The sequence below is a fragment of the Catharus ustulatus genome, chromosome 29 (genome assembly GCF_009819885.2).
Source record: "Catharus ustulatus isolate bCatUst1 chromosome 29, bCatUst1.pri.v2, whole genome shotgun sequence".
NCBI classification, from domain to species: domain Eukaryota; kingdom Metazoa; phylum Chordata; class Aves; order Passeriformes; family Turdidae; genus Catharus; species Catharus ustulatus.
The window spans coordinates 3,992,079-4,015,722 of NC_046249.1; the positions used below are offsets into that span (position 1 = coordinate 3,992,079).

The 23,644-nt window shown below is 42.9% G+C and overlaps 2 protein-coding genes across 12 annotated transcripts in view; one reads left to right on the forward strand and one right to left on the reverse strand.

The window, feature by feature from the left end:
- Nucleotides 1–7,079, reverse strand: HAUS8 (HAUS augmin like complex subunit 8). The gene is made up of 10 exons (XM_033082534.1): nt 6,929–7,079; nt 6,703–6,806; nt 6,396–6,492; nt 5,456–5,569; nt 4,915–4,973; nt 4,226–4,297; nt 3,576–3,734; nt 2,576–2,717; nt 1,409–1,550; nt 1–680 (listed from the first exon to the last, which is right to left on the reverse strand). Exons 1-10 carry the CDS (start codon nt 6,987–6,989, stop codon nt 560–562), a joined length of 1,071 nt encoding a protein of 356 aa, XP_032938425.1. The 5' UTR covers nt 6,990–7,079; the 3' UTR covers nt 1–559.
- Nucleotides 7,080–8,094: 1,015 nt separating this feature from the next.
- Nucleotides 8,095–23,644, forward strand: part of MYO9B (myosin IXB) — a 41,858-nt gene continuing 26,308 nt past the window's right edge. For 10 of the 11 annotated variants that reach the window (XM_033082032.1, XM_033082034.1, XM_033082037.1 and 7 more), the window contains exons 1-3: nt 8,095–8,152; nt 13,362–13,470; nt 16,000–16,893. In XM_033082032.1, the coding sequence (XP_032937923.1) occupies nt 16,057–16,893 (837 nt within the window). In that variant the 5' untranslated portion in view covers nt 8,095–8,152; nt 13,362–13,470; nt 16,000–16,056. Of the gene's footprint in view, nt 8,153–10,959; nt 11,038–13,361; nt 13,471–15,999; nt 16,894–23,644 lie in introns of those variants that run through there. The other variant, XM_033082033.1, reaches the window with a different exon arrangement.

The following is a 23,644-nucleotide window of genomic DNA, read 5'->3' on the forward strand; positions in this document are numbered from 1 at the left end:
TTGAAGGTTACTGCTAGAGCAGTGCAAAATAGTCTTTATTATTAAAAAGAATAAAATCCTTAAAGAGGAGTCAGGTTTATACAAAAGCATTGTCATTTCAATAATTTATTTACAAGGCAATTAGGCAACTAGTTACCAAAACTTCTCACTCATTAAAAGTGATCAGGCTCCTTCCAAACAAGTGCTTTGTACCCACACAGCACACCCAGAAACATGGGACAAATCAGAGCTCCTGCAGAAGCTGTTCAGTGAGGCAACCCCAGGCTGTAGATTACCACACAGGTCAGATTTGGCAGGATTAGCACTTTTTATCATTTATCTTTCAGTACTGTCAAGGAGAAAGGAATGGAAAACCTGTCACAGAAATCCCCATTAAAAGCAAGCAATGTGTCCCTGTGGGACAGCCTGCAGAACAACTCTCCAATTCCTGCATCAGTGAGCACCCCTGCTGGCTTCACTGAAAAATTGGCCAAGTTTTATGTCCACACAAGAAGTAAAAGGATAAAAAGTCTGCTGGCTTTGAGTAAGTACCTACCCAGTAGTAAAACAATACAGAAACTCAGTTGAAATACCAGTGTTTCACAACATCTACTCCATGATTCTCTTCGCACACATTTTGGTTATGCAGAGAAACTTCTTTACAGGCTTCAAATGACAGGTTCTGCACATCTGTGAAGCTCCTGGAACACATGAGGCTAAATCAGTGACTCTGAAGGATAAGAACTCTGCTTTAGTCCAAAAATTACACACTTGGACATCTGCATCTTTCTCCTACTTTGGCCCCACCGGAAGAAAACAAATGTGAAATGTAAATTTTCCTCTCAAAAGCAAGAACTGGGAAGAAAGATGGGCAGTTTGCAGGAGCAGAGGATGAGTGGCTTATCAGTCTATTAATCTTCAAAGATTTTAACTCTAATCTCTTCTGGGGCAATGAGGGAAGGGAAGGATGTTAGTCATGCTTTATCTCTTCCTCATCCTCCCTGTAATGCTTTGTATTTGTTGCCACAATAGCTAAGGAGAAAACCCTTCTCTGTGCCTTCTCAAGGATGACACATTTGCAGGGTTGTTATTTAAGACAGTTTACAGCTCTGCTGGGTTTCCCCACTCCTACATACCTTAAGTTACCAAGACTATTCTTGCTCAGTGAAATTCTCAGCTGAAGCGTCAGAGAAAGGCACACTGAAGTGGCTCACCTGGAGTACAAACACAACCCCACACATCCTACTGGGACTGCAGGCAGGGCAGGGACAGAAATACAGGTAACTGCTACAAAAAGAATTACCCTCAGTGCTACCAAAGCCTCAGTTAACCTCCTCCAGTCTGAATTCTGGGTACATTCTGGTAAGCGGGAGAGATTTTCCTCCAAATATTTAGTCAACAAATCTTTCCACCCAACTGTTGTGATTACCTTTGAAACCCTTGACTCAGTTGCTGAGACAGTTCTTTAAGCTCTTTCAGTGCACCAAGTGCTTTTGCACTATCCTCTGAGTGGTTTGGCATAACTTCTGTCAGAAGCTTCTGTGTGATCATTAATTGCTTTCCCAGTTCATCTGGAAGATGAGAAGTTAAAGGTATTATTAAAAATGAGAGTGGCACCAGTTAATACAAGATATTAACAGCTGGAGTAATCCAGAAACAGGTGAATTAGACAAAAAACATTGTTTAGCTTTCACAAAAACATCATGAAACCATGAAAGCCAAATTAGTTGTCACTGTTGGGACTAGCACCAGCAACAGGCTATTAAAATTGCTCCTCAAGCTCTCATTTAGAGTGTATCAAAGATTTTTAAGAGTAATGTAAGAGAAAAAACAAGTTTTAGACACCCAAAATTCCCTGGCCAGTTTCATGTATTGCTGTTGGCATGTACCCCCTCCATTAAATTTATTCAGTCATTTCCTTCAAAATTCACAAACAAGAAAATGGATTTATTCCTTTCTAGTCTTCTTACCAGAATTCTAAGTTCTTCAATAAACATTTTCCTTTTGTCTTAAAGTGTGAGATTACTGTAAATGATTTAAGAATCTTGATTTTTGCAGACCAGTTTAAAAATGTAACTTTTTGTCCAGACTTCAATACAAAATGCATGTACTGATTTATTAAATATTCTCTGATTCAAGACAGCACACAATAATATTTAAGCTCCAGCTCTGCAAAGAAACATGAGCAAGTCTGCCCAGGTGACTCTGTCCCTCAAACACAGAAACAGCATCACAGCATTCCTACAGCTTGTTTACACAGTAGGAAAAAAAAGGGGAGGAATATCATGAATACAATTAAAATATATAGAAACCTGCTAAATAAGGTGTATATGAAGACTGAGCTAACTTAAAAGGTTAATTTCTTCTCTGCTGCAAGATAAAAAACTGTGTAGTTAAGTGGTTGAACAGAGATAAGAATTACACACAGCTCATGTGATTATTGCTGTACTCAGTGTCCACATGTCCACACAGGTTTTAAGAGCACACAAAATTCCTCCAGTGGCCATAGACAGATGTAGCAGTAACACTGTGAGAAGTTTTTTTAGCACAAACTCACTGTAACTGAAAGCAAATTTGATAAATGAAATTTTCATACCAAGGTAGGTTTGCTTATCTCCTTCTATATGAATGTTCTTGATGGGTAATTCATGTCTTGCAGCATCCAGGGAAGCTGCAAAGTTTTTGTATTGCTCTTTAAATGGTTCACAGACAGCAACAAGGGGAGTCAGCACTTCTATCTGAAAGAGACACACACTGAACAACACTTTTCCAAAAGCACATCTGTCATTACACACCTGGCTCACTACAGAAAACCCCTTTATGATAAAACCAAATACCACTCTGAAATGCTTACTGACAGAGGAATTCAAGAAGTCTTTGGTTCAATAATCCTATCAAACTGTTTATGTTTTCCTCTATGTCCTCATAGCACCAGTTCCCTTGTTTCTGTAGCTCAGAGATATTGGCAACAAAGCCAGCAGAGGGTTTTATATCAGATCCTTTGACTGTAATTAATAATAAGCCTGTTCTCCAAAAACCTCGTTCAATTCTTGCAATGCATATTTGTTAAAAAGCAAAGAGATTCAGTTTTGAAAATTCATTATTCAAACATTAAATATTCAGTAGAAACCTGTCTTCCTACAATGAGGCCAGAACTACTTGTGGCTAACACATACAAACAAACAAACAAACAAACAAACAAACAAACAACAGAAGATGTTCACTCCTAAGGGGTGGCATCTCAGCTCTAACCATAGCTGGAGTTGCCTAAGTGTGGGATGTTCACATGGGTTTGGGGACTTCCACCTCCTGTGCAACACCCAGACACTGCCCTGGCAGCCACTGCAATCTCTGCCCTTGCCCAAGAGCTCCAGCTTCTCCTTCCTGCCTGTCCATGAGAGGCAACTCAACAGTGACAAAGGCTCCTGCTCAGGTGCTGCAGGCCTCAGCAGGAAGGAGATATTTGTTTTCTTTAAGGCACATAGATTTGTACCCCTGCAGGCCACAGAAGCAGAGAAATCTCCCCTGGATAAAGGACTACTTCATAAATGAGTTTGTGTAACTGTCAGAGAAGCATTAATCCTATTAAAACTCACCTGTTTGTCTAATGCTTCATTGAGCTTCTCGTCTCTCTCCTCGAGCAGAATTTCACGTTTCAGCTTCCAAAGCATCTCCTGTTGTTTCTGTTTTTCTTCACACAACATCAGCAAGTTTTTTTCTGCTTTGTCCTCCATCTTGGCAACCCTTTTTCCTACCTATTACATCCCAAAAATATTCACAATTAAAGCAATGCTACATCTGAGCAATTAACATATTGTGAATAAAGAAATGCAAGCCTCAGACCACACCAAAGAGTTTTCAGTTAATGAACAGGACACCACACACAGTAAGCACAGAAAATCAGAGTTAAAGACCCTCTCAAGACTCTTGCCCCACCCGTGCTTCCTTTTGCAAAGGAAAATAGACACACACAGCACTGAGGGAACAAAGGCACTGCCACAACCTTCAACTCCAGACAGACTCACAGCTCTCCCAGAACTCCCAATTCCTAAGAACCAGCACTAGCTTCATAAACCAGGACTGAATGCACTCTAAGAGTTTTCTGGCAAGTCTTATGGTTTCACAAATGATAAACATACAGAGTCACAAAAGTCTAACTTTTACAGATCAGGAAGCGTTTAAGAAATTAAACAATTCCTCAATATCACATTCTATCTAAGACATCAAATAATTGACCAACTCTCACCTTTAGTCTTAGGAAAGTTAAAAGTAGTGTCTCAGATTCCAGTTGTGCTATCAGATCCTGAGAGTCAGTTTCCTTCAGAAAAGAAAAGAATATTCTACATCAAGTTTGGTATTAAACCAATTGCTTTTTCGGTGGTCAAATTAATTACCAACAGTCCAATTTGTGCCTGGGATCATCAAAGCCAACAGGCAGCTCAATGACAGAGGTTTGTTTTTTTAAACACTCATCTTAATTAAATGCATCTTTTTGTTCCACCACCTTTTATAATACTTTGAGCAAATTTTCATAACTCTGGTAGAGAATTTGAATTTTCAGTGCTACACTGAATGAAACCCCCAAATAAGGCACTTTATATTACATTGAATCAGTGTTAGTTCTCAGAACAAAAATGGCAGAAAATAGTCAAAGATAGTGTGATACAATTAAAGAGCATAGGCAGGAATGCAAGAAGAATCCACCTGAGGAGATGCAATAATAGGAACAGATTCTTTACCACGAAAAATGAAGGAAAGCTCTGGTCAGTGTCCAGCTGTCTGATGAATACACCAAACACTGCCAGCAGCAGAACTGACTTCTGCAAGGAGGATTTAGATCCTGCCAGGACCTCAGTTGTAATTCAGATTAAAAATAAAGAGAAAAATCTTCATTTCAAAATAAATATCCTGACCAATGTAAGCAGTGAGACTCACCTCAAAAGACACTTCTGAAGCAGATTCTGAGTCAGATCTCTTACTGGGGTCACTTTTATCTGCATCACAACAACAAAGTTAGTGTGCTCTTCTGTTGAGGTCTATAGGGTGGGTCAATAGACCACCAGGTTCTTTAAAGGCACAGATAATTTCACAATTATTGTGTGTAGTAGAAAAAAAAAATCTGTGCTCTGTTTCTGGTTCTGATATACTCATGAGCAGATACGGATCACGTGAGAAATTAGCTTTAAGTGACAAACATGATCCACTTTTCAGAAGGGCTGACATCCACCTGTTACAGGAACAAAGAGTACTTTATTCTTTAGTTTTTGACTTTATTCTTTACTTTTTGACTTAAAAAACCAGAGCACCCAAAAGATATTACAAATCGAGGTTAAGTCAAACTCCAAAGGTCTTAGTACCTCTGCTTAAAATAATTTTGTGAATGTACAAGAATACAACAATTTCTTATCCCCAAGTTCCAGCACATACATAAAAATTTTAAAAAAACCCCAGAAATTGCATATGAATGGAAATTTACCATTAATAGCAGAAATATCAAGGTCGGGTAGCTTTGATTTTTCTTCATCTAATAAAGTGGACTGCAAGTCACCCTTCTCAAAACCACTCTGATTTAATGTGCTGTGGTCAACACCTGTAGAAAGAAGCTGTTATCAGACTAAAAGAATTAGAACTAGAAGAATTAGGTTCAGCACAAGTTCACAGTTCCAAGCTGCAGAGGCCCAGGGGAGCTGAGCTGGTCACATCACTCCCCTCACACCCCACTATGACCTGAGAAATGCTCCTCAGACCTCAGCCTTGATCAACTGCACCTGGACAAGGCCCCTCTTGAGCTTATCACAAACACTCTCTCCTCCCAGGAATATCAAATAAGCACCTGTTTTCTAATAAACAGCCTTAAAAACTTATTTTTCCTGAACCTCCAAAAAAAATTTACTAACTGGAACTGTGGCCAGAATGGAAAATTATTATCACTAAAGGCCACTCTCTGATGACCCCCATAGAGAGAGACCCTTTGGGGTCCCAATTCACAGTAAACAAGGGAATAATTTGTCCCAACTGGATATCTGTGGAGACAAACAAGGAATCAGCAATACCAGACAGGAATCATTGGTAATAACAAAAAAACAAAAAAATGGACGATTTCACAGACAGAGATTTTCAATCACTCACATTTGGCTTAACAGAAAGATCAAATTTTAAAAAGCAGAGTAATGGTAATAATATAGGAAAAGAACCATTCAAAATCTTGTACAGAAGGTAGGAAAGGCCCAATCACTCAATTGCAGAACCAGGATGAAATTCATCTCGGTTCCATGTAAAGTTTCTTAATTTTCTTTGCATGCAAATAATAAATGCCAGCGATGCAAGTAATTCAAAACATCAATATCTTAGAGCTGTTAAGAGTTTCAGAGGCTGGAAATACAAAAGAATAGCTTTTAAACACTGGTAAAACCTACTAGCAGAAGTTTCGTGTTTCTGAGACTGAACCGATTTTGCTTTAGTTCTGGAAGACAGCAGAGAACTACTTGATGAAAAGGAACTTGATAAAGAATCCTGAAAATAAAGAAACACAAACAAGACAGAACATAAGCAACAATATCTTACCTTTAACTTAAATGCTGACAATTAACAACTAAATCCTTGCTTTGCAAGTCACCCGAGTACAGTCCCAAGCTCCCCCCAAGTAAAACATCACAACTCCCTCGTAACCCCGGCCGGTTTTCCCCAGCTCTCGCTGCCCCACGTCCAAACCACCTCTCGCACCTTTTCTGCCTTTCGCTGAGCTACGCCTGAGCTCGGCAGACCCGGCACCTTCTTGCTGTCTTTCTTATTGAACTGCAGGTAGCGAGACTGCACGATTCTTCCTCCTGAAAGAGGAGCGGAGAGCTCAGCCGGGCCCACCGCGGGTTCCCGCCTCAGCTCGGATCCCCCCTCAGCCCGGCCGGGCTCCTGCCTCAGCCAACACGGGTCCGCCCTCACCCCACATTACCTTTCCGCCTAGCTTTAGGCGTTTGTGTGCCCGCCGCCGAGTCCTTGCCCTCTGAGGACATGGTGCCGAAGCAGCGGCGGGCGGGCAAGGAGCCGGGCGGGTATCGCTCCCCTCAGCCCTGAGCCGCCCCAGCCGCCATCACCTTTGAATCATCGCGCATGCGCGCGCTGAGGCGGGAGCGGAGCGGGATGGCAGCGCGCCCCCTGGCGGCGCGGAGGACGAAACGAGCCCGAGTCCCGGCCCTCAGCTGGGGGGCTGCGCTGCCTTTTAAATAGAGATAAAGGGGGGATTCTGGCAACTCCTGCAGCACGGCTGGCCCTAAAATGCCCCTTGCCTCAGGCCTTTGCGGAGAGATAGCTTCAGCTGGTGAAGCTCATTCTGGGCTCCTCAATTCCAGAAAGACAAGGAACAGCTGGAGAGAATCCAGCGGAGGCCACAAAGATGATGAGGAGTGGGAGCTCGGCCTGGGTAGTCCAGAGAAGAGAGGGCTGAAGGAGGAATTAATCCTATATAAATATACAGATATCTCCAAGGGGTGTCCAGAGGATGGTGCCACTGCTCAGTGGTGCCCAGGGACAGGCGTAATGGGCACTGAAACACCAGACAAACACCTCAACATGTGGAAGAACTCTGCGTTGAGGGTGGCTGAGCACTGGAACAGCTGCCCAGGGAGGGTGTGGAGTCTCCCTCTCTGGAGTCATCCCAAACCCACCTGGACACTTTCCTGTGTCACTTGCTCCAGGTGACCCTGCCTTGGCAAGGGGGTTGGACTGGGTGATCCCCAGAGGTCCCTTCCAACCCAACCAATTCAGTGATTCTGTAGCCCAGCGCTCTGACAGACCGAGCACCAGCTACCCCACCACCGCCGCAAGGGTGGGCGGGGACGCTCCCGACCCAGCAGGACTCCGGGGTTCTTTGGTTTTGACAAGAATCCACCCCCGCTGCCACAGACAGACAGAGAGCACCTGGCTGCCGCCGCCCAGCCGCGCCGGGAGCGGCGGGGGCGAGGCGCAGGCTCGGGGCTCGAACCCGCGCACCCTCCATCCCGCAGTCCGTGGGTGCCGCTGCGCGCCCCCGCTCCAGCCCGGCCGCGGGCGGCGCATGCGCGGTTCGAGCGCGGCGCTGAATGGGCGCGCCCCGGGCCCCCCCCCCCACCCGGAAGTGGCGCGCGCGGGGCCTGTGGCGGCGGCGGGGCCGGGCGGCCGCGCTTCGACACCGGCGCAGGTAACGGGCCCCGCGCTCCTCTTCCCCCTGCCCTACATCTCTCCCGCTCCCCCTGCCTCCCCTTCCCTCGCTATGGGCTACCCAGCGCTGTGGTGGCGGTGCCGCGCAGGGAGCGGGTGTCGCACCGAGCGCTGTGAGGCGGCCGGGGCAGTTCTGAGGGGGGTCGGCTCTGAGGGGCTGCCTGGGGTCAGCTCTGGGGGGGTTCCAGGCCGGGCTCCGCCGCCGCCCTCAGGAGCTCGGGGCCGGAGCGGTTGCCCGGGACGCCCTCGGGAGCCCGGGTGTGCTCGGGGCCGGGGGCCGTGCCCCGCTCCGGGGCTGTGCGGGGCAGATGCGGTGCTGCTGACCGGCTTTGTGCGAGCTGTCCCCGAGGAGTGGAGGTGCCCAGGGCAGGGAAAGTGTCCGACACCCGGCGGTGCCTCCCTTCTCTCGGGCAGAGCCTGAGCAGGGCACGGCGTTACTTCCAGCTCCTGTTCTTTTCCGTCTCCTGCTTGTGCTTTTGCAGTCACACAGTGTTCTGCTTTTTTCGTGTGATGTCTCTGACTCTCGGTGTGAGCAGCCTGTGACCTTTCAGACTAATATCTCATGATCTTTCAAAAATTCGTTAAAGCTCTCGGGGTTCTTTTGTTTCTTTGTGTAATTTTTGGGCAGCTCTTGGCAGCTGGTGCTGCCGCTGTGCTGAGGTCGTGCTTTGTCGCGATGTCTGTCATTGCCCGGTTGAATTGTGCCTCTTGCTGTGTGGATGTCGATAGTGCTCTGCCTTTTTGGCAAGCTTGGTTTTGCAATCTCTGGGAAATAAAACTTTTGCAAGCTGGGAACATCCTTTGTTACATGTTTCTAGACTAAAAGTATCGGTCTCCTCTCCTGACTCATGACAATTCTAGCCATAGGTCTGATACAGGTATGTGTGATCCTGGTGGAAGATGAATTCCCACTGTCATTTTAGCTTTGTTTTCTGTTATTCTGTAAGTATTTTGGCAAAATTCTTGCTCAGCTTTATTTGCAGTTCGTGTTTGTGAAAAGCGAGAAGCACTTTGGATGCAAATGAGCTCAGCATTCTTTGATTTCACCTTCTGGAAATGGGTGGCAGTGGAGCAAAGGGCTGGAGATGATCTCAAGCTCCTGGCAGATGCAATTAGCCTTTCAAAGATGTCATCAGCATCCTCCCACGGTGCTCCTAGAGGTGGATCGGTATCGGTGCGTCTGCCGAGCTGTTTGCAAATAAGTTTGTCATGGGTAATTAGGAGCTCTTTGATTTCAGGCCTGTTAGCTGGAATCCAGGGCTGAAGAACTTGCCCTAAAGTTACAGCGTGGGGCAACCTTGCATTCCGGTTTAGGATGTTGGTGTCACACCCTGCAAGTTTTAGTGAGCCCTGAGTGTCTTTAACTCAGAATCTTGTCAGGAACAAATCCATTAAATGTAAGGGAAGCAGCTTGGGGTGCTTTTAATGTGTATTCATATTGGCTCCAAGATTCGTTGTGACTTTTTTTAGAAAAGAGTTCATCTTGGGTTTTTTTTGTCTTTGCACTGCTGTGGGGTTTTCTGCCTGCCCTACATCTGAAGCCCAATAACATTGTGCTTTTCAGGATGATACATCCGAGGCCACTTCCTTAATTATTCACATAAAACTCAGGAGTTACTGCAGTAATGCAAAGTGTTTTGTAGAACTGTACAGTTTGGGGCTCGGTGGTTTTTTTGGTTGGGTTTTTTAAAAAATTTTTTTTTGTTACTGTGCTTGAATGTTTATCTCAACAAAAAGCTTTTTCACAAGTTGAATGTTGCAGCTCCTGCAGTGAGAGCTGCCTGCACAAACTGTGCATTCCCAGTGGGAAGACTCCCAGCTCTGGGCTTTTCTGTGGAACCCAAAACGCCCATGGAGCTGAATAATTTAGGAAGAGTAAATGCAACTGATGAAAGATTTAAACAAGGTTAACCTAGAAAGGAATACTCTGGGCAGACAGTTTTCTGACCCATAGTGATTCAAACATTAGACCTCTTGAATAATCCTGTGCATGAATAACGTGTTTGACTCACATGCACAGAGGCTATATATGGCCTTTCCTCAGCCAGAAGGGCAAAGGGCAGGATTTGCATATCCTAGACATTTAAAAAGGAAGAATTCCTAAAAAATGCAACAGTATTGGCTGTCTCAGTAGTCAAGGAAAAGAGTGAAAGACTCTAATTCAACAAAATGTTTTGGCTCAATGCTTTTTTGAGAATTTGAAGGCTGAAGGTGTTTATCACATTTCTAACAAACAAGACCTGTTTATGCTAATATCAAGGAGAAGTAAAGTCTCAGATGCTGATAAGGGTTTATTTTTCTAATAGGAAAGACTAGGACTGTCTTTATTTCACAAAATGAAAATTCAGAGGTTTTGTCTGTAGAATATTGTGCTTTCTTGGTGTATCAAGTGACTTAAGCGTGGCTTGTGGAGCTGCTTTTATCAAGGCTTTATTGTGTTGTGTGTCTCTGATTACAAATGAAACTCAATGCACATTCCAGAAAAATCTGCCCTTTCTGTAAAGACCATTGATATTAAACAAGAAAAGTGTTTTTAAAGCTATTTTTGACATGTGTACATTCTGTTCACACAAAAAGTTCAGCTTAAAGCTTCTTTTAAAAGTTCCTTTAGAAGGTTTCTCATCAGTGTAAATGCAACATTAGAGCAGTGAAACTTTTATTTCCTTTGTTGACAGCTGTAGTACTGTTAAGGAAAAAAATTAAGAAAACTACAAAAGGTGGTAGAATGGCCCCCAAGGTTCTTCTGGCTTGATTCTTTACCTCAGACTCTTTCAGTTGCTTTGCCTTATTCTTCAACTGTGCCACATCTTCTGAATGGTACTCTCCTGTGCATCTGTAACTCTGTGACATCACACTTTTTATAAGGTAATAGCATCGAGCATCACTGTAAAGCCTGATAAGGTATCTGTGTTTTGAGGTGAAATTCAGCATTTGAGTCATTCAGAGGAAGTGGAGGCTGCATCAGGGGTGGTTTGGGGTGGGGATTGGGATCAGGCTTCCAGGAGCAGGTAACTGAGAAGGAACTGCCTGTAACAAAAGTGATTTCTTTGACTTTTTCCTGTGTTACACCACATTGCAGCCCAGCTTCTCCTTTGTCAGGCACTCTGGGGCAGTAACTTCCCTGCAGGGTTGATTGCAAAGAGTAGTAACAAATGTGGTGTAATTTTTGTGTGGTCCATTCAGAACTCCTCCTTTTGGAGCAGAAAATCCAAGAGTTTCAGTTAAAGAAAACCAAGGATCTAAAGTTGTTTAGTCCAGCTGAATTTTTTATAACCAAGGAAAGTATTGAAGTGTGACTAGAACCTGAAGTGATTTTCAGGTAATGTACAGATACCTGGAATAGTGAAAAAAATTAAATTCAATTTGCTCAATTAACAGCACCTGTCTTTATGACATGAGTTAGCACAAGGATCTATACCTTACCTGTTAATTGCACAGTTAATTGTGGAAACTTTAAGGTGTCTCTGTAGCCCAATTTGCTGGAAATTCCTTGCTTTGGAAATCAAGGTCAGTAATAGCTGAATATTTTTTAATTGCTAAATGTTTTCAATTTGACCAGACAGGTTGGTCTCTTTTGGGGATGGCCACTGGCAGTTCTGGGGTTTAAGAATGTCAGAGCTCAAGTACCTGTGGTACATTTCCACTTTTGTGTTGAGAATTGCTTGGGGAGCAGTGGGAGAAGCTGGAATCTTTCCTTTTGAGGAATGAAGCAGTGGAAATGCACATGAAAATGTGAGGAACTGGGATATTATACAGTTCATCCTCAACAATTTTGCTGTAATGGTAGCTTTCCCTTTTTAGCTTCACCATGATTCATTGACTAAATATGTGACTTCAAATTATGGCCTTATTTAAACTAAAGAGATACCCTGCACTGATTGGGGCAAAACTCTCTAGTGGAGTTCCACTCTGCTGCTTAGTGGACACTGTTGGCCTATTAAAAATTAATTGGCTTAATGGAGTCTAGAAAATGCTTATAAATACCATCAAAATTACATCTAAAATTGGAATTTTTTGGTTTTGTTACTAACATTGTCTGAGCAAAAAATAAAGTTGCAGATTTTTTTTTCCTCTTCCATACATTGAAAAGTGTTTTCTTAGAAGAAAGGGTATTGAAAGAACTTGAGGTAACTGCAGAATTTCCACCTCCAGACAGAACCCAGCAGTGATGGTTGTGCTGTAGGGTTTGCATGCTGACCTGTATGGTTTCAGTATTATCTTCTTTCTTGTATTTCTCCTTTGACTTGCAGTATTTTCTGCACCTGAATTCAGCCTTGTGCTTCCTTGAGGAGCCAAATCCCAATAAATATTTCAATTGCTTAAAAATTGTCTATAAATAATTTGAGATCATAAAATGAGAAGGAATCATGGCAATCATCTCTTCAGACTGCTCTTGGCATAAACAAGAGGGTGATACCTAATTAACTCTTCTAATTGGCAGGCAGCTTGGTTACTGGGGGCTGGCTGATCTTCTGAAAAGAGGTTTGGCAACCTCAGTGGTGTCAGTTAAGTTTTTGCAGTGCACTTTAACCTTCTGGTGATGTTTATGTCTTCTGTTTGCCTGGGTTTGTTTAGCTGCAAATTCCAGCCTGTGCCTTGTGTTGTGGCTTTGTCCTCCAGCCTGGTGATTGTACCCAAGTGCAGGTCCTGTGCAAGGCCTGCCCTGATAACAGTGTCCTCTGTGTGCTCCTCACAGACAAAGCTTGCAGAGTGTTTGGCTCTAAGGGGAGTGTTTTCTAACAGATTTGGGTTTGTTCTTGTTGTTGCTGCCCTTAGCTCCCGAATTGAAATTTGGATTTATTCTAGATGCTGTGTTGGTCTTGTGCCTTCTGAGCACAAGGGTAATATGCCTGCCTAACAAAATATTAATTAATGTTTATCTGGAGATTGCATTCACTCTCATGCTTGTGGTGCTATGATAGAGTACTTGTTCAAATAATTCCTTGCTATGCTTTCAAACCTATTTCAGGATAGCTCCCCTTCCATCCCTCTGATATAGATTGGTTCTTGGATAAAGTTGAAGTTTTATATATCTGTAAACTCAGCTGAAATTTGTTTAACTGTTGTTTTCTTGCTCCTATATTACTGAATTTTATAATTGATTTAACTTCTTGCTCACTTGTTGTCTTCTCAATTTCTCTATGATATGTTCTTTATCAGTAATTCTTTTTTTTTTTTTTTTCTTTTAGAACCACCATGAAAACGTTTACTTTGATGCCAGGAATCCAGCTTCACTAGGAACTCATCCTCCAAGTGCTTCAAGATACCTGTCCTTAGTTGAACACTGGGACTCATTAGGTAACCAATTTATAATCTGTCCAGTGAATGCTCTTTTGCTTTTATGTTCTAATTTGTAGCTTGAAAAATTGTTTAGTGGGAATCCTGAGATCTGTCTCTTTTAGAGCAGTATTGTCATCAAATAAATTTGATATCCTTTCTAAGAAAATCACAAGTACTAGGAGACCAGCAGGTTTTCCTCAAACCTCTGCAATACCTGGACATTCTCAGATTGAAAAATTGAATTTTCCTGTCGTACACACCTGAGCACACCCTGCTGGGTTTGTCACTCTAGATTTCCCTTTTGGAAAGTGTGAGCTGTGATCTTGAGCAATGTCCCAAATTTTGGTGGCTGACATGAGACAAGGTTAGGAAATGTGTGTTAGCAAAGTCACAGGTCAGCACCGAAGTTCTGCTCTTCTGTCTTGGCAGAAAACTGGTGCAACTTTTTTTAGGGAGCTGCTTTGGCCAAAATGCTTACTGAGGGGACTTCCTCTAACTCAGCAGACTTTCAGACAGTTTCAGTGTGTCTGAAACTAATTGCTGGGGGGTGAAAAAAGGAAGTCTGCAAAAAGCTGTGGCCCTTGGACTGGCTGAGTAGCTGGAGAGGAAAATGATCACTGTTGTTCTATTTTTCTGTCTGTGCTCAGATGGATCTTCCCCATGTCTGCTGTGCATTCTACTTTGTGCCAAGGTCTGAGCTTTTATATATTGAGAATGCTTAACACTTGCTTAATTACTTCCAAGGTGCTTCAGACATCTTTCCTGGTCAGTGATAGTTAAAGGAAATGGAGAGGGCACTTGGAGCTCACTGCTCCAGCCTTTTGTATGGCCAGGTTCTTGGAACCAGCCTGCCTTAATGAATGAAGAATGACATTTAATGGGGAAAAACATTCTTGGGTGGATCATGCAGTTTGATCAGAGATGTGTTGTGGTTTGTCTTGCCATCTGTGGCTTATTCAGCCTTCCTTTTGATGAGTAGCCACTACAAATGACCCAGCTTGTGTGGCAGTGTCTGTGTAAGCTGCCTTGCAGAGTCCCTGAAAGCACAGCTCCCTCCTCAGAGGCTGTTCATGAGCCACAGCTCTGTCGTGTGTTTTGTGAAGTGATTCATTACTTGCACTGGAAGTGGCAGCTAAAAGCCTCCAACTCTGCTGATTTTAATTTGAAATGATTGCACTCTGTGGCCTTGTGCAAGTTCCTGTGCAGTTGTTTAGTGGCAAAAAGTAACTTCTTTGGCATTTCTCTGCCTCTTTCCTCTTTTTTAAAAAATGTGTTTGGCATGTCAGTGTATAATTAGAACACTTTGTTCTTGAAGCAAAAATTGAATTGCTATTCTCAGTATGAAATTTTACAGACTGCTGAAACAAAGGGGTACTTCATTATTCTTCTCTTTTTAATACCCCTTGATAAGCAGAGGAACTGTGGAGCTAAAGCAGTGTGGGCAAATTCGTTCTGGTGACACCAAACTGCAGATGAGAGGAAAAGCACAGGCACAGATGGTGACAGAGTCTAGAGACTTTTAACTTGGCAGTGAGGAAGAGGTTGGCTTCTGAGGTTGTTGGTAGGCTGAGGTTGTGTCTGGTCTGCACCAAGGCTGAAGGGGGGGAAAAGCAATGAATGGGTTTTGGAGATGTGTGAATGAGGTTCCCAAACCCAGTGAGAGAGGAGTTGATGTGATGGGTGCAAAGACTGTGAATGAAGGGGGTGTTTAGGATCTTGTTTACTGCTGAAAAGCAGCTGCAATGAGACTTAACTTTACTTTGTTGCCTAAGATGGAAGATAAAAGTCATGTTCAAACCCTGTGTAGCAAGGATGTGGTTCACTCAAGTGGGATGAGCCGGCTCTTGGCTGTGTGTATGATCCGTGGTGAAGAAACCCCTGTGGTGTGTGAGGAGCAGCAGCAGTGTCTGCTCCAGGCAGCTGGGGGCTCTGGTCCCTGAGAGCTCTGTGGGGTAGATGCTGTCCCTGTCTTGTACCTCTCATGGAAGGAGCTTGGGGAAAAAAAAGTGGATTTCAGTGTCAGAACATTTTCCTCCTCGTGTCCATGCTCACTGATCCCTCTGCCACAGCTCATGGCTGCTCTAAACCCTCGCTGCTGAATTAAGAAGTGAGCAAACCCTGTTTCTGCCTCAAGCTGCTGGTGCAGCTTCAAGGAAGAGTTTCTGTGGGAGGGTGGATAAATGTTTATGTGAACCAGGTCAAGGAAAGCATCTGGGCTAAAACTAATCTTGGGAAACAAGGAAGTTTTAGTCTGGACATTGATCCTGGTTTCTTTTGCTTTGGCTGTATGAATTCTTGTGTGCCATGACAGGGAGGAAGGGGTGGTATGGGAATAGAAGGAAAAGTGGGAGGAGGTTGGGTGCTATGCCAGCTCTCCAGCCCATAGGATATCCCAAACAGGTTTTTGAAATGATATCACCGATAGTAAATTATTAAAGAACAAATGCACTATGTAATAACTGTATTCTCATCCTGTAGAAAATAACATCTGTAGTACACACTTTTTAACACCTGATTTTTTAAATTTTTCTTTTTCTTTTTTTTCAGACAATGGGCACTGCACATTAAGCAGGAGTGGCAGACTGAAGCCCATCTGGGGACAGAATGAGTTTAAAAGATGCTGACAGTGCAGTTTGCCAGGCAAAGGCAGCCTATAACCTTCACATTTACCCCCAGCTCTCAACAGAAAGTGCTCCCTGCTGTAAAGTGACAGCAACCAAGGACAGCACATCATCAGATGTCATCAAGGATGTGATTAACATCTTAAACCTGGATGTCTCCAAACATTATGTGCTGGTGGAGGTGAAAGAATCAGGTGGAGAAGAATGGGTGCTTGACATCAACGACTCTCCTGTGCACAGGGTTTTGCTGTGGCCTCGGCGCGCTCAGGACGAGCACCCTCAGCAGGATGGCTACTACTTCCTGCTGCAGGAGAGGAACACTGATGGCACCATCAAGTACGTGCAGATGCAGCTGCTGTCCAAGGAGACGGATGCTCGGCGCTTGGTGGAGAGGGGTTTTCTGCCCTGGCACCAGGAGGACTTTGATGACCTTTGCAATCTGCCCAACCTGACAGAGACAACGCTCCTGGAGAATCTCAAGTGCCGCTTCCTAAAGCACAGAATCTACACTTACGCAGGAAGTATCCTGATTGCAATTAACCCCTTCAAGTTCCTGCCCATTTATAACCCCAAGTATGTCAAGATGTATGAGAACCATCAGCTCGGGAAGCTGGAGCCTCATATTTTTGCCATTGCTGATGTGGCCTATCACACAATGCTTAAAAAACATGTTAATCAGTGCATCGTTATATCAGGTGAAAGTGGGTCTGGGAAAACCCAAAGCACAAACTTCTTAATTCACTGCCTCACGGCACTGAGCCAGAAAGGGTACGCCAGTGGTGTGGAGAGAACCATTCTGGGAGCTGGACCAGTTCTCGAGGTAAATTCATGCTCAAGTTGCCTTCTGTGCAAATTTTTTTTTTTTAAAAATTCAAGTAACTGCTTTGAATGTTACTTTTGAGTCACCTACTTGGTTTAGGCTTGAAATGTCACTGGTTTAGGCTTTGTCATTTGGTGCAGGTTTAAATGTCACTGGGCTGCAGTGGTGCTTGGCACCATTGCCCGACTGCTTCTAATTGGTTCTCCTCTTTGTGTTCACTTGACTTCCTGTTGCTTGTCATTTGTCTATGACTTAACTTTGCACCACTAAACACCAATAATCTGGGGCAGATGTTACCTGTGCTCTCCAGCTGAAAGTTTTGATGGCATTTGAAGCAAATCATAAGCATATTTTTCATAGATATTGTTCCACTGAAACATTAATTGCTTGGTGTGATCCTGCCTTTGTGTGTTTTACTGAACTCACTTTTTGAGGGAGTTATTTCTACAGCTGTTTGTGGAAGAGAGCAACATTTTTAGTTGGGGAGAAAGTGGGAGTCAGTTTTGGCTTTTAATTATTACAGCATTTCCAGGAGAAAGCAAAACTAAACATGTGAGAAGGAGGGGGTGCAGTTGGCCTTGTATTAGGTAATGTTGGGATAAACTTCAGCTGATCTCTTAGGCCCTTTTACTCTCTTAAAGGAAAAACTCTGGCAGCATGGATGGATGTAATTCTCACCCATAACAAAATCTTCAACAGCAAAGAGCTTGAACACCACCGCTGTAATTTTTAGGTTTAGTTTCAAATGTAGTAACACCTCCATAAAAAAAAGTTCAAGCTTTTTTTAAAGCTCTTCTGTAAAGAATGAGGAATATATGCAAGTTCTTTTTTTGTGTTGCTTTCAGCTGCTTGAAAGAAGAAGTAAAATTGAGGCTGGTTGGTTGCTGGAGTTCAAGTTTGCAGTTCTAAACAGAAAACAGGAAGGGGTCACAGTGGAAAGCCCTGTTTGATCAGCTGATCTCTCTGCCTTTGATAAATTTAAGTGTTTCATATCCTCGTCTACAGACCTGATACAGCTGTGTCAAGCCAGGCAGGGATTTCAAGTCTTGTGTGCCTCTTTGTCTGCTGAGTGCCAAATGCATCTATTGCTGGGCTCAGAACTAAAATCCATAACTTTGCTGGAGTCACAGGCTGTTGTGTAAATCTGGGCATGTTCATAAAGAGGGTTTTGTGGTTTTCTATGCTAGGACTGGTTGTCTTAAGTACCACAGTTTCCTCAGACTTCCACTGAGCATTTAGTAATAATTTTCACGAGAAAATAATCTTTCAGAATTGATGTTCTGTAAATTCAGTGTGCATCAAAAAGGTAGGCTTAGAACAAAAAAGGTGAAATCCAGTTATCCTGCTTTGATGCATCAGAGCTGATTCAGCTGACAGTGAAGCTTCCAGGTTCCCCAATTTCAGTCACTAAGCATAACTTAAAAAAAAAAAAAAAAGAGTCAATTCTTGGTCCTGGGGAGGGATGCTCAGAAAGCTTACATTGCTTTGTGGAAGTTAAACTGACTGCAGGCTCCTCTTAGAGCTGGTGACTTCTAAATCCACCCATGGTGACTCATTTTGGGTTTTTACTGAAGGGAACTAAAGTGCTACAAGGGAGTTTTTCTTAAATGGATGTTTCTGGGGATTTTTTGCACAAACAGTTTTAGTGTGCCCAGACTATTTGACAATGCTCTGTTTAACTTCGAAGTTTTATTCTGAATCTTCATCGAAGTTGAAAATGTATTTTTGACTAAAAACTTCCATGATGTAGAAATGGGTTGCATTCTGGCTCAGAACTTCCTCATTTTAGTGATCTCTTGTTTTCCTACTACCTAAGTAAAATGGAGCTGTTTGTAGGGTGACCTTCTGTGGAAGTTCACGGGGTTACAGCAGCTGTTTCTGGCACAGAGGGATGAGCACAATTAGGGTGTTATGGAGGTGGATTTATAATTTTACCTTTTCATGCTTAGGGAATCAGAAACACTGAATCCTGTTTCTGAGCTGGCTGATGAATCTGAGTTCAAGTCTCTAAATAGTTTACAGATAAACTGTTGTTAACATTTTTGCTCCTTGATTGCAATTTCTGGACTGAAGAATGGAGTTACAGCTAGACCATGAAAGATTTGGTGTTAAATGTTGCTTGATGCTGCCTTGTCAAACATCTGAGAGATGCAAGTCCTGATGCTGAGCAGTTTTTAGTTAAAAATTAACCATGGTATCAGCACAACTGCTGTCACATGGGCTGGGAGAGGAGAGGAGAGTGGTCATGGGGCAGCTCTGAGCCTCAGACACTTCCTGCTCCATCCCAGCACCCATTTCTCTTGAAAAGGTTCCTTGTAGGGGAGCTCATGAGCAGAGATAAATTGCAATAATTCTGATTATGTTTGACACTGCTTGCAGCTTTCCAGAGAAAAAGGATCAGGAAGGGAGGCTGAACATGGACAGTGGTGCCTAAAGCTGAGCTTTGTGCTGCTCTTTAACAGTTCATGGACATGGAGTTCCCTTTCCTATATAGGATTGCTCTCAGATTATGGTTTGTTTTGTTCTTTTCTCTTTTAATTGTATCTCCAGGCTGAGGGAGATAATCTCTAGTGAAGAGCAATTTCTTTAAAACTGGTGGGAAGATAAATATAAGCTCTGTTTTAAGATACTCCTGACTTTTTCAACCTTTTCTAAATTTAGTAATTAAAATACAGGTCCCTGACTTGGAGCTTTGCCTTCTTGTATTGACTAAGTTCAGGTTACTTGTGATTGAAGTCCTGAGAAGGAGTTTACACTTGGGAACTATTTGGGTCCAAATTTGGAAGAGTGAATCAAACCTTGGGGAACTGTTATTTGGGTCAAATTGGAAATAATGAATCAAACCTTTGTTTATTTTATAGACTCAAACAAGACAATTAAACCTTTCCATACACACTGAAGAAGTTTCCAGTAAATTTATATTTTCCTTTCATCAGGGAAAAATGGCTTAACTGCATGTTTCAGCTGTAAAATGCACAGCATGCTATCTAAGATTCTGAATTTATTTTGGAAATTTAAAGTTAAGTTCTTCTTCAAGCCAGTTAATTTAGTAAAGTGGCAGAAAAATTGAGTTGGGGAATGGGAGCATGTGGTGAGAGAGCAGAAGGAATGGGAGCTTTGTTTTCTGGCAGCAGAGCTCCCCTTGGCTTTGTGTCTGTTGTTAAATTGTAACCCTCAGTGTCCCCTGTTTATTACAGAATTTCAGTTACTTTTTGAGTGGGCTGAAAATTCGTTTCCCTCTGAAATGGGAGGTGAGGAGAGTTGGAACAGATGAAAATATTTGGGGTGTCATAATTCTTCATGTATTATTTTGAAAATCATTGCTTGTTCCCATTTGGATGTTCTTGATTTCTCAATGATGCTGAACCAGTCATTGGAAAGAATTAAGGCCAAATAAAATGGAAATTCCAACAGGAAGCTTCTATTAATTGATCTTTTAAAGAAGAATTATTATTGACAGCCCAATCAAGTTGCGGGGGGGGGAAATCAGATTTTCTAGAACTTACCATAACTTCTAAAATTTAATCCTAGCAAGTTTTATGCTTTACAATTCTGTGGAGAAGAGCAGAGCAATTTGCTGCCAGCTCTGTTTCCCTCATGACAAACCCTCTGTGCTCATGGCTTTGGGATGAGATGGGTTGGACCTTCAGCTCTGATTCATTTCTGTTTGCCACCAAAGCCTGCCCATGCACCTGGTGGGTGCAGCCTGCTCTGTCCCAGGGCAAGTGCTTCTTTTGAGGCCATTATCTGCATGGGTTTGCTTTAAGAATTGTCATCAAAGGAGGAATGGAACTTCCTTTTTCCATTTGCTTGCATGGCACTGGTTTTTATGCTAGAAATGTGATGTTACCTGCTTTTTCTGCTGCACACAACTCTTGGGGAAAAATCACCTTGTTCTTCATTCAGTCCTGCCAAGGGGATTGCTTGGAGCTCCCAGGACATCCCCCAGCAGGAGGAGTTGCAGAATTACCCTGAACACTGCAGTTTCCTGTTGGTGAGTGGATATTTCACAGCATGGTTGTAAGGACCAAATAAACCAAGTTCAACTCTGAAGGAATCATTTCTCTGCCAGGGTGTGAATTTGAGTCTCCCCAGTCCTTTGGAGCTGGGTCTGTGTGCAGTGCTGGTTCTGCCATGGAGCTGAGTGAAAACTCCCAAAAGCTTTTTCAGATTCTGGCAGTTCTTATGAAACAAATGAGATTTTTTTTGTGTTCCTGAGGTTCATGCTGGGAGCATGGTTGGGGTTTTTTAACAAATTAAAGGAGAATTTGGTGATTTTCTGCATCTTTTTATCTGTTGTAAGAGTTTGAAGTTTCAGGCTCCAGTTTCTGCCTCTTGCATTCCAAGGTAAGAGGATGGCTTGAATGACTTCCTGCCTCCCAGAATAGGCCATCCCAGCTCTGATTCCTGCTGCCATTGCTCTGCTATTTTTGACTCACCCTGTTTTATACAGCTGGTGGTGTGCATTGGAATGATTTAGTTTTATATTTTTGGTTTTAATTGCCTTCTCATGAACTCACAAGGGAAAACAATGAATGACTTTGCTTATATAAAGGATTAATTATCTTTAGCTGAAGTTTTCTTGTCCCCTCAGGTCTTCTGAATTTATTTTGTACTCTTCAAAGTATTTTGAAGAACATGGTAACAGAATGTTATCAAAAAAACACCCAAAATGTGCCTGTCTTGGAATGTTCTTTAAAAAGTTGTCTATGTTAAAGGCTCTTCTGAGGAAACCAGTACATGAAAAGTTTCCTAAAAACTGTTAATATTAGATCAGCTTTTAAGAATTTGCTGTATGCTTTGACTAAATACCAGACACATGAGATCATAAGAGCCTTTAGTTTTAAACTGTATTCATTGCTTACATGAGTAATCACTAAGCAAAGTTTTTCAGGAAGCCTGAGTTATGGGATTTCTTAACTCTATAATGCCAAAAATATTCATTAATTAAATATAATGTTGCAAATGTAGCTTCAGTGTGGTTTGGCTTCTTGGACATGACTGGTGAACTGATAGTTCACTGGTGGCTTCAGTTGGAAAACTTGATAAAAATGTTTTCTGGGATCATTTTGCAAGTCCATTGCTCTGTAGCCTGGCAGAGTTCACTGCAGCAGATTTCCCAGAGGCCAGAATGGGAAGTTGGATGGTGTTTTGCAGAGAGCAGGAGCTGAGCCACTGTCCTGGAGAGGAAGAGGGGTTTGATGTACTCACAATTCACTGTGCTGATGTCACAGGACTTTCACTGCTGGTTTGGCAGCTGCAAGGAGCTGACCTGGCTTTTATGCATCTAATAATTTGCATATGCATGCAAAATGGGCTCCAAAAAAAGGAAATCTGGGTGATACATTGGTGGATAAATGCTGCAAAGAGATACTGCTGGCTGGGCAGTGCTTGCTTTGAAAAATCTGAGTGGGGATGCTGTTGGCACTGTAACATGGGTGGTGTGGTCTTGGAAAGTCCAAAGCTGGAGCTCAGCCTTGTATGAGCAATTCTGGATCCAAATCCTCTCCCTCCAGCCTTGTGTGAACACTTCTGGATCCAAATCCTCTCCCTTCAGCCTTGTGTGAACACTTCTGGATCCAAATCCTCTCCCTCCAGCCTTGTGTGAACACTTCTGGATCCAAACCTTTTCCCTGCTGAAGCCTGTTGCTTTTTCTGGAGTTGCAGCAGTTACTCTGCACAGGAAAAGCTCCTTGAGCTGATTCCTTTAAGTCAGGAATAACAGTTGCCTGAAGAATTCTGGACATTCTCCCAGTTTATAGGAAGTTTTTCAGATCCTCTCAGTGCAGAAATCTGCTTGTAGGAGAGCTTGGAGAACCTGGTCTGGAATTAGTGGCCAAAAGTTCCACTGTAGCACTGCTGAAACCCTTAAGGTACTTTGATAGAAAAACAAACCCAGAACCAGAAGGGAAGCCATTGAATATATAGATAATGATAATTACAGTGTTTTCCATGGAAGTGCTGCTGCCTGGGTGTGCCCAGCATGGCTGGGTGTGGACACAGCTCTGAGTTCTGTGCTGTGCGTTCACACATTGTGGTCCTGCATGTGTCTGTGTGTGGGGGGAGGAAGAGATTACACAGCTCTGTGCAATCATTTCACAAATGATTTCACAAGGGTTCTGGATTAGGGAGGAGGATTTCCAAATGGAGACTTCATTGCTTGGAGCAATATCTGTGGAGGAGATGCTGGGACAGTCTACCCCAAGCAGGGCGTTTTTGCAAGTAATTGCATTTTGCTGAGGTTTCCTTCTTTAGGTGCTGTGTGGTAGAAGGGTGACAAGTTTCCCATGCCCTTGGAAGTCATAGTGAAGAGTTGATAAAGTTAAAGACATTTCCAATAACTAATGGTACTGGATTTTTCCATGTAAAAGTTTGCTTTGTAGTTCTTAAGCGTGGTTCCTGCAGAGGATTTTGTGTTGTGTGTATTAGCAGCTGTCAGAGACTCATGATCTGATAGAAGAATTAGAGATGCACAGTTAGACTTTGTGCCATATGTATTTTTTCTTTCCTAACACCTCATCATAAAACTCCATTTTTCAGTATGGTGTAGCAGAGGAGCTGCCCAATGAGTTGTTCTGTAAACCAAAATTTTTCTGTTTGTCCTTTTCCTGGTTTTTTGAACATACAACAGTGGAAATTCCTGGGCTAACTTTATAAAGGAGATATCAATGTTCTGTCTCTCTTGAAGAGTTGTGTTTAATGGGATTTTTTTTCAGTGGTAGCAATGCATGGGGGAAATAGGATGTGGTTT

Excerpts from the sequence above, each read along its gene's own strand:
- HAUS8 (XM_033082534.1), bottom strand. The coding sequence starts at position 6,989 with ATGTCCTCAGAGGGCAAGGACTCGGCGGCGGGCACACAAACGCCTAAA. Across the intron at positions 4,298-4,914 it reads CTTCAGAAGTGTCTTTTGAG|GAAACTGACTCTCAGGATCT; the intron begins GTGAGTCTCACT and ends TCTTTTCTGAAG. Across the intron at positions 2,718-3,575 it reads ATGAAGCATTAGACAAACAG|ATAGAAGTGCTGACTCCCCT; the intron begins GTGAGTTTTAAT and ends TGTCTCTTTCAG.